At 40.4% G+C, this 9492-nt stretch overlaps 3 protein-coding genes and 1 long non-coding RNA gene across 6 annotated transcripts in view; 2 read left to right on the plus strand and 2 right to left on the minus strand.

The window, feature by feature from the left end:
• The window catches only part of agxtb (alanine--glyoxylate and serine--pyruvate aminotransferase b), a 5856-nt gene extending 1125 nt beyond the window's left edge, over positions 1-4731 (plus strand). Inside the window, exons 2-12 of one of the 3 annotated variants that reach the window (XM_020595948.1) lie at positions 997-1298; positions 1758-1950; positions 2063-2127; positions 2272-2372; positions 2480-2550; positions 2627-2711; positions 2827-2925; positions 3055-3124; positions 3466-3561; positions 3859-3987; positions 4464-4731. In XM_020595948.1, coding sequence (XP_020451604.1) covers positions 997-1298; positions 1758-1950; positions 2063-2127; positions 2272-2372; positions 2480-2550; positions 2627-2711; positions 2827-2925; positions 3055-3124; positions 3466-3561; positions 3859-3987; positions 4464-4571 — 1319 coding nt within the window. In that variant the 3' untranslated portion in view covers positions 4572-4731. Of the gene's footprint in view, positions 1-49; positions 1299-1757; positions 1951-2062; positions 2128-2271; positions 2373-2479; positions 2551-2626; positions 2712-2826; positions 2926-3054; positions 3125-3465; positions 3562-3858; positions 3988-4463 lie in introns of those variants that run through there. The other 2 variants (XM_020595947.1, XM_020595949.1) reach the window with 2 other exon arrangements.
• LOC109957792 (uncharacterized) lies at positions 3166-5783 on the minus strand. The gene is made up of 4 exons (XR_002274592.1): positions 5704-5783; positions 4449-4549; positions 3511-3553; positions 3166-3305 (listed from the first exon to the last, which is right to left on the minus strand). It is a non-coding gene; the product is annotated as an uncharacterized LOC109957792 (long non-coding RNA).
• thap4 (THAP domain containing 4) lies at positions 4940-7403 on the plus strand. Its single transcript, XM_020595952.1, has 5 exons — positions 4940-5048; positions 5766-5919; positions 6235-6344; positions 6436-6539; positions 6722-7403. Exons 1-5 carry the CDS (start codon positions 5024-5026, stop codon positions 6836-6838), a joined length of 510 nt encoding a protein of 169 aa, XP_020451608.1. The 5' UTR covers positions 4940-5023; the 3' UTR covers positions 6839-7403.
• Positions 7404-7415: 12 nt separating this feature from the next.
• Positions 7416-9492, minus strand: part of LOC109957790 (bcl-2-related ovarian killer protein homolog A-like) — a 6340-nt gene continuing 4263 nt past the window's right edge. The window contains exons 4-5 of the mRNA XM_020595951.1: positions 8574-8737; positions 7416-8424 (exon numbers count right to left, since the gene is read on the minus strand). Coding sequence (XP_020451607.1) covers positions 8299-8424; positions 8574-8737 — 290 coding nt within the window. The 3' untranslated portion in view covers positions 7416-8298. The remainder of the gene's footprint in view (positions 8425-8573; positions 8738-9492) is intronic.

Consider the following 9492-nt stretch of genomic DNA (forward strand, 5'->3'; position numbering starts at 1 on the left):
CCTGAGCATGAAACAAGAAATATTAGTAAATTAGTAGTAACTCTGGTGAGTCAAAGTAATGCTGTAACAGAGCATTAAGTTCCTTCTGCTCACCCTTTCCTGCAGTGTTTTGTTTTGGGAATCACAAGCCATTTGGATTCTTGAACAGTTTGTATCATGATTGTCCTCCCATGGCTTTTACAGCCTTGTACACACTTGGCACTACAATCCCAGTAGAGAAGCACAGACAACAACAACAAAGCAGAAATGAAGCAGCCAGAACAAAATGAGGGCATGATCTGATCAGTGAGAGCTTAGCAGAGACAGAATCCAAATTTGTAGCATCCATGTGATCCAAACCAAAATCATGTTTTAAATTCCTTCCATTATACAGTACATTGTACCAAACTACTGGTGCAATTGAGAACGTGTGTTTCTGTTAGGTACACAACATTTTCCCCAGGATAAAATTTATTGTGGGTTAAATTCTGATGATCATGTGTGAACTGTCAAGCAATATGTATTTATTTACAACTTAATGTCTTATTCTACTTCCTGTGTGGATTAGGGTTAGTATTTCAGCCCACTTTGTGATATTTTGTACAGAAACATTTAATTTGGAAAACGATGGACACAAGAAAACGCCTACTATATAATTATTAACTGAACAGAAGAAAGTCTGCTGTTTGCACAACTGAACCATTTCCATAGTGGTTACTGATGTGTCTTTTGGTATGTGTATTGGAGAATGTGGCCTATATTTGCCTGTCCCTCTTTCTCCTCAAAGAGAGCTGATTGCACAACTGTACCATTTCTGTAGTGGTTACTGATGTGTATTTTGGTATATGTATTGGAGAATGTGGCCTATATTTGCCTGTCCCTCTTTCTCCTCAAAGAGAGCTGATTGGTTATTTGAAAGGAGGCTCCTCTTTACAACAGGTCAAAGACCAGTTAGTTTTAAGTCTTCACACAAAATTCGGCTCAATCTCTCGGTCTGTCTGCCGAAACTTCACTTAGGCTACTTGGGAACCAGGACATCAGTCATGATGCAGCGGGCTTTCTTCGGTCGGAGCCTGCTACTCGCCCAGCAGGCAGCAGTAGGCCTGGACAGTCCACTGGCCCCTAGGAGCGCACCGCTGCTGCAGCGCCTGGAGCGCCCCATGTCCTCTGTGACCATCCCGCCGCCCGCATGCATGCTCCGTCCGCTCGAAGTTCCAATGCGTTATCTGTTCGGACCAGGACCGTCAAATGTTCCTCCACGCATATTAGCTGCAGGAGCGAGGCAGATCATTGGTCACACGCACACGGAAATGTATGAGGTAAATGCTTAGTGTGAAACTCAGACTGAAAGGCTTATATATAATCAAATTACTTCATGACGAAAATAAGCAATTTTTACTCAAGTTCTGAACTTCAGCACAATTTAAAGATAGAACTCCACTTAGAGTTTTCCAGGTGGAAAACTCAGAATACAAACTTACTGATCTCAGGACAACAGTAGTGCATTTTAGCTTTGTGGTATAATTCTTTCTTTAGCTGAGTAAAATTGTTTGAATGTGTTTCCATCCCTGTAAAATGGGTTGTAATAGACAAATTTAAACTTACAGGTTTGCTGATGTACACGACTTGTTCACGCTATCAATTCTATTTTCTAGTAATTGTAACGTGTGCGTAATTGCGCAGAGACTACAAATCCATTAAAATGATTTAATATAGTTTTTCACGACAACATCTGGTAAATTAAGCTACAATATGTTAACGTTTTCACTGTGTCTTAGATCATGAATGACATCAAGAAAGGGATCCAGTACGCCTTTCAGACAGAAAACCACATGACTATAGCGATGAGTGGCTCCGGGCACGCGGCTATGGAGTGTGCGGTGTTTAATACGGTGGAGCCCGGAGAGAGCGTCCTCATTTCCATCAACGGAATCTGGGGAGAGCGCGTTGCGGAAATCGCTGAAAGAATGGGTACGTCTTTCCACACGTGTCAGTTAAATCTCCAAACAGGATAAGAAACTTAGGGTACACACTGATATCTATCTATTGTTCAGTATTACATCATAAATGGTTTTATCTTTAGGTGCCAATGTACATAGAATGGTAAAAACGCCTGGAGGATATTTCACAAATAAAGAAATCGAACAGGTAGGTACAGACTCTGAAGCAGCCCATAGCAGACTGGACTTTATGTACCTTTACATAGTCTCTGGTGTGAACTAATAGACTGAATACAGGACAAAGAAACATAATCACAAAACTCTTCTTAGTAAACTTCTTACTTTTTTCTAGGCCATAGCAAAATACAAACCTGTCCTGTTCTTCCTCGCACATGGAGAGTCCTCTGCTGGCCTCTGTCATCCAGTAGATGGCATTGGAGACATCTGCAGAAAGTGAGCCTCCTACTGTATCTGTCTCATACAGAAATTAAGGCACATAGAAACATAACTACAAAACATAATGTTACATCTCACTCTGATCATTGTCACACCTTCCACAGACATAACTGCCTCTTCCTGGTCGACACAGTTGCCTCACTTGGAGCAGCACCAATTTTTATGGACAAGCAAAGTAAGACAATAATGAAAGACTATTTAGCTACCACGAGCTCGTGTGTGATATAACCTGCCTCTTACTGCACCCCCAGATATTGACATCCTATACTGTGGTTCTCAAAAGGCTCTGAATGCACCTCCTGGCACAGCACCCATCTCATTTAATGACAGAGCATGGTAAGGAGAACCCCGTGGTGTGTGTACCTGCATGATTTAACACTGCATAAAAACTGAGAACAAAACAAGTGTTTAAAACAACAACAACTGTCTGCCAATCTGTCACCCCACACAGCCACAAGATGTTTAACAGGAAAACAAAACCAGTATCTTACCTGTTTGACATGACACAGTTGTCCAACTACTGGGGCTGTGATGGCAAACCAGCCAGAGTGTAAGTGACCCAGTGCAGAGTGCATCCTTATTTTTGTCTTACTCACCTAAAATTTGCTTTACTTGGAATTGTGCAGGTGAAACTTAAACATAAAAATAATGTCTAATTAAACATGTGTTCTGGGTTTAGATATCACCACACCGGTCCAGTGTCTGGATTCTTTGCCCTGAGAGAGGCTCTGGCAATTCTGGCTGAGAAGGCATGTAATGACATAAATAATATAAAGTAGACTGGCTTTTGAGGACATTAGTAGGTGATTGGATGCTTCAAATGAAGGAACAGAGAAAAGGATATCTTATGTCTTTAAAACATGTTCCCTCGATTCCTCTCTCTTCACATTTTCTCCTGGCATCCTTTCCTCGTATCTTATAAGGGCGGGACTAAGACAGGAAAAAGATGAAAGTGAAGAAAACCTGGATGCAATTAAGTGAATTGTGATTATTCCTAAGAGTCTTGAAATGTACTAAGAAGAGCACTGCTTCTCACTATTTTATTCTGTCTGATTATCACTGAACTCTACTGATCTTTGTCTCCCTCTAGGGGCTGGAGGAGTCCTGGAAGAAACACAAGGAGGTGGCAGCTTACCTTTACAGAGGACTGGAGGACTTAGGTCTCAAACTCTTCATTCCTGAGAGGGTGAGGCAGACATACAACAAAACAATATGAGGGGTTACTGGTGTATTCTGGTGCCACACAAAACTACAACAAAAACATGATATTTAAAAAGAACAGCAAATACCATGTGGCAAGATAGAAAAAAGGATATACTATATCACTTAAGAATATATACAAAAATAATATAGAATATTAGAATCTGCAGTCCTGTATAAATGTAGGTCTCTTTATGTTGCATCGCGGCCATTGCAGCAGTATTCCTCTTTGGTGTTGCTCTGTTGTGACCGCTGTACTTTTTTTATGTGACATGTCCTGCAGGATTTGCGGCTTCCCTCTGTTACCACCATTGCCATCCCTGATGGCTATGACTGGATGGGACTGCTGACCTACATCATGAAACACCACCAAATTGAAATGACTGGAGGCCTAGGTCCTTCTGTAGGCATGGTGAGTTGCTGTTGGTATTTCGGTGTACAGTAAATAGATTTAGGCACGGACATTACAGTCATAGTCACCAGATGAATTTTACGGTAGCTAATCTAGATAGAAGCACCATTCTCAGTGTCTCGGCAGCAGTAGGTGATGTTTTAAAAATATGGTGAGGAGGCTAAATAATTTATATTTTCACTTCTTTATTCAGTATTTCTTTACACTACAGTACACACTTAAAAAGGAACAATGCTTATTAAAATAATTTGTGCCTCCCTGAGCAATAGTGATAGCTACATAATCCCCACTATAACAGTTTATTACTTGTTTTTAAATAGAACCAATACAAGATATAGTATGCAGATTAGTCTTCTAGCATAATAAAATAATGTAGGCCAAATTTATCAATATGGTGTTTTTACAGTTTTCTGAATCATGCTGCTGAGTAACTGCAGACATTGGTGTGGCTTGCTTTTCACCTGTCTTTTTATTAGGTGATGAGGATTGGTTTGATGGGATACAACTGTGAGAAGACCAATGCTGACTTGGCACTGCATGCCCTCGAAGATGCTCTGAAGAACTACAAAAAGAGAAGGGCTTAAGAGACTGCATTCCCAGACCACTGATGCTGTATTCATTCAGAAAGGAAGAAAAAAGAAACTAAACAGCCCATGTTCCCGCATGCAGGAGATCTGGAACAGGAATATGCTTGATTTTATAAAATGCAATCCTTGTGCCTTTCTTGATACTTTTAAAATAAAGAAGCAGATACTGTCATATTGTTGATGAGCTCACTGAATTATATGAATAAAGTGTGCTTTAATTTATCAGTAACAGTTCTCCTGTCTCAATGTGTTGAAACAGTAAGAAATTATTTCAGAAATCTATACAGGTTAGCCTCAGTTACATGCATATTGGGTTAGTTTACATTTCCGAGGTGCTTAACCGTCAAAACCACATTTCCCATGATTCCATATAAGCGTGTACGTCACACTGTCACAGAGTAACTATTATTTTAGTGACAATACTCGCTTGACTGCCGTTTGCGATATTAATGGCGTGTTCTCTAAATCCCACAAGTAGGTCACCTGTTTAATTGTAAACCGAGACCAAGAAGTTGGCTATTTAAGTTGTGTAACGTTGGTTGTGGTTTGTTTGAACTGACACTTAACGCAAGTTAGCGCTAGCTATAGCCTCAGATTAGCATCTCTTGACTTTCAGACGTTGTAGGCTAGGTGCGTTCAAGGTTGCAACGTGATGAATACAGTATGAATCAATAATTATAATCTAAGAGTATAATAAGCATTAATGTCAAATGTGCAATTCTGCATAACGAGCACTTTTACTTTGATACTTGCAGTATATTTTGATAGTAGTATTTTTAAGTTCAACTTTATTATCTTGAAGGAAATTAACTTTGCAGTCAGCCGTTTTACAACAGACAACATTAACAAAAAATCACAAGAATCACATATGTGATTTTAAGCTATAGTATTTAGTATTCCTGCTTTTTCTTAAATAGGGGCTCTGAATATTTATATCACTGTAGTCTTTTTACAGTACTAATACCGCTCTACTTTTGAGGAGGAATGTGTTTAAGAAAACTTAGCCTACTCTTCAGCTGGAAGTGTACTTGTGTAAAAGTACATAGTCACCTTTAAATTGTTCTGCCAGACTTTATATGCAGTTACCAAAACTTACATAAATTAATGTGCCGGAAAACATCACCTGTACCTTCTATGACCCCTTTCTTTGTGTTGATGATGCTACACAACTGTTGTGTGTTCTACCATCAGCGGAGTTGAACCCAGCCCTCCTCCCCTTAGACTGGCTTCTGGGTACCTGGGAGTCAGATGAACCTGGCCAGGGCTGCTATCCCACCATAAAACCTTTCCGCTACACAGAGACACTGCACTTCAGCCATGTGGGACAACCAGTCATCAACTTCATGTCTGTCATTCATATCAGTCAGACTTTAAGGAATAACTTTACATGAGGCTGAACAACAGATAAATCAGATATTACAAAGTCCACTACAAAGACGAAATGAAAACATACACATATAGGTTATATACTGTATGTAATTCACACATAAATCAACTTGTATGCACACATAATGTAGACACAGGCAGATTTGCCCAACTTGAATTGCATTAGAAAAAGGCTTATGATAAAAATACAATTTCAGAAGCAAAATAAAAAGAGGAACGATTATTTAAAAGACCTCACCAGTCCTCAGCTGATTCCTCACTGACTCTGTTCCAGGTTCAATGCATTCCATGCAGAGTCTAAAAAGCCCCTGCACAGGGAGTCTGGCTTCATTCGAATGCAGCCAGGAAACAACAGAGTAGCATTTATCATTGCACAGAACTCAGGTATGTACAGTTCATGTTATACACTGCTCAAAAAAATTAAGGAAGCACTTAATCATCCCAGTTTTGAGTGATGGCGTGTCTTCTCATGCAGGCCTGGTGGAGATTGAGGAGGGGGAACTGACAGGGCATCAGCTAAAGCTGCAGACCCACGCTCTCGCCAGAATTTCTTTTGCCAAGAAGCCGCATGTGCAGCAGGTAAGACTGTGTTCTCTGATCCTGCAGCGTCAATATTTACTGCTTCATTTATTCAATAAAATCTAATCTGTGGATTATTGCTGTCTACAAAACATCAACAAACTTTGAGACTCTGGAACATAATCAATCAAAGAACACCTATGCTGATTTGTACCAGACAGCTTGCCTGTTCTGTTTTTCAGATTTTGAGAATATTTCAGCTCCGACCAGATGGGAGGCTGGAGCAGACAGTTTCCATGGCAACAGACAACCAACCACTGACACAGCACTTGCACATCACCTACCGTCCCTCATCTTGACCTAACAAGCAGGCAGGTCTTCACAGAAATACAGTATCTTAAGTCTGGAAATAAATAAATGTTGCTAAAAAAAAAGGCTCAACCTTTTTTAAGCTTCACTGTGAGATGGTTAATGTGAGAGTTCAAGATTTATTCAAAGACTGGGTGACATTGAATTTAAGATTTATAGGTTCCTTGTATATCTGACCCATTTTCTCACAATGTTCTAGTTTGGTTTATGTCTTTGTTCTATACTTACTACATTAAAATTATTGCACCTATATTTTTTACTTTACATATATACTTTGATTGCACCTCATCTTTATGGAGTGAATGTCATTTGCAGTCGAGTCTTTCCTTTCTTTCTCTTTCTGAAAAGGATACTTCTCAACTGTGATCTTTGCACATTGCATTTTAACTGCTCTGACTCACAGAGCAGGGCACAGCAAGCGGTTTAGTTCGTTGGCTTCCTTTTTATTTTGTTCCAAATCAAAAACTCAGTTTTCAACTTTTATGGGGCTGTAAGAGTTGACACTGTCATTGTTTCAGTGGGATATAATATCAATAAAGCTAATCAATAAATCTGTGTGAAGAGTTCAGTTTATTGTGGATTTAAAAAAAAAAAACATTGACACATTTATAAATTAACACTGTGAAAGTGATGACATCAAACAATCTGAAAAGCTGTTGTAAGGACTCTCTTTATACTGCAGTGGACATAGTGGAGATACAAAAATAAAATTGAACTATTTACAGATTAAAAAGGAAATCAATGTCACCAAAATGTGCACAAGTCTGTATGTACCATTCCTCTGCCCCTGCATTCTTTGGCCAAAACTGGGCCCACTGGGACCCAGTGTTTCAATCATATATGGAAGTGCAGGAGCAGGTTTTCAAAACATTCTGGATTATATTAGTGCTTTGGTGAAGTACAATAGTTTAGATTAAACTCATGAAGTGCAAGCAGTTGATACCACCCGACAGTGCTCACAGGTGTAAACTCACTGCTGACTGAAACACCTCCACTTTAACATCAGTCAAAAAAACCCAGCCAGCTGAGCATCAAGTTCTACCACACACGTGGCTTCCACCTCCATCACTCTGAGACACACTGGACCTGATCACACATTACAGTTACAACACTGGAGAAGCCTGGTTTACTGCACTGGTGTAAACAGTGGCAAAATATGTAGAAGAGGTGGAGTGATGCATGCTTGTTCTATTGCCATTCGCCCTCCTAAATATCACGGTGACTACTCTTTGGATGATGGGTAATCACTTAGACTCCTCTGATGCTGAGACAACACAGACATGATACTGATAAACACTTGTTAATGTCCATTCAGCCACCGACTGATGCCTGCTGGCAGGCCCAGTCATCCTCAGGCACAGTGACCATCTCCGCTCCATCTTTTCTTTACTGACAAGTCTGAGAGTGAAGTCTTTTATCAGGAGGACTCCATGCTCTCTGTCTTAGCCGCTCATGGCTCCTTCATGATGTAAACATAGACCGCAGTGAGGAAGTACTTCAGGGACTCCATGATCGAGGACAGCCAGTGGTGTTCTGGGGTGAGGTCCCTTTTCACCACACATTTTGTGATCTCTGCCTGCAAAAAGGAAATAGAGAGACATTTTGAATGTATAAACTCTGTGCTTTGTTTTTTTATTTGTCTTGAAAACACAAACCCATTCCAACTATTGTATGTCTAAGTGGCATTTGTAAAAGAAATCTGCCATCACAGCAGCGGCCACTTACCCATCCTCCCCGTCTCTTCAGCCAGGGAGCCAGGAACTTGCGGACAAAGTGGCCCAGACTGTCCACTAAAATGTGAACTATGGTTGGATGGCCTTGTCTGACACAATCCACTGCCAGGGCTCCAGCTACTGCATACATGGACACCACCTTCCCCCATGTTATACCTGCAGCAGGAAAACCAGACATCACTTGGTTATGTTTTAGGTCAGTCTGTGCACAGATGTGCATGCACTGATGTCTATCATTCATGTATTTCGAAAGCCAGACAAACATATTTATTCTCCATCCACTCAGAAATGCATTTTATTTATTTTTAGTTACCTTAAATACAGTATGTCACACTAACAAACATTTCTTTCCTGTTCTCATGGGTCCCTGTCCCAATCTATGCTTGGAATGGACTGGAACATATGCGCCGACATGAAGCATGTGGGGCAGTTGGTGGACCTTGTAAAAAAATTATTAATTAATTATTAATACAAGGTTTAAGTCAACAAACCAGTGCATGTGTGTTAGGGTAGCCAATAAGAAGGCTTACCGCATTACATGCCAGCTGCAAGTTAAAGAGGGAGACGCTGTGTTGCTTGTGCCTAAAGTTGAGTGAAGCGCTGATGCAGTTTCTAATGTCGGGGGCTGAACAGGTTCAGAAATGGATTTTGAGTCAGAGGCAACTGAGAGTCATAAGATCTTTTTTACCTAAAAAATCCAATCTGATTATTAAGTGCATCTGACCATTTCTACACAGAGTTCTCAGGGCAGTGGTACAACAACAGTCAGTAATACAGTGCAAGGCCTAATGGCATTAGCCTCCTTAAGGTCAGCTTGCATTGTCACTGCTGTTCCTCACACCGGATCTTCAGTGTTTGATTGTAGGGATAAGGCTCTGAGCGAGTTTAAATGAGATAACTGTCCACGGAAG

The sequence above is a fragment of the Monopterus albus genome, unplaced genomic scaffold (assembly GCF_001952655.1).
Source record: "Monopterus albus unplaced genomic scaffold, M_albus_1.0 scaffold28.1, whole genome shotgun sequence".
Lineage (NCBI taxonomy): Eukaryota > Metazoa > Chordata > Actinopteri > Synbranchiformes > Synbranchidae > Monopterus > Monopterus albus.

Bases quoted from the DNA above. Each gene is read 5' to 3' on its own strand.
- thap4 (XM_020595952.1), top strand. From the start codon at position 5,024: ATGGCGTGTTCTCTAAATCCCACAA. The intron at 5,049-5,765 runs GTAGGTCACCTG...TTCTACCATCAG, and splicing joins GTGTTCTCTAAATCCCACAA to CGGAGTTGAACCCAGCCCTC. The intron at 5,920-6,234 runs GTCTGTCATTCA...ACTCTGTTCCAG, and splicing joins CAACCAGTCATCAACTTCAT to GTTCAATGCATTCCATGCAG.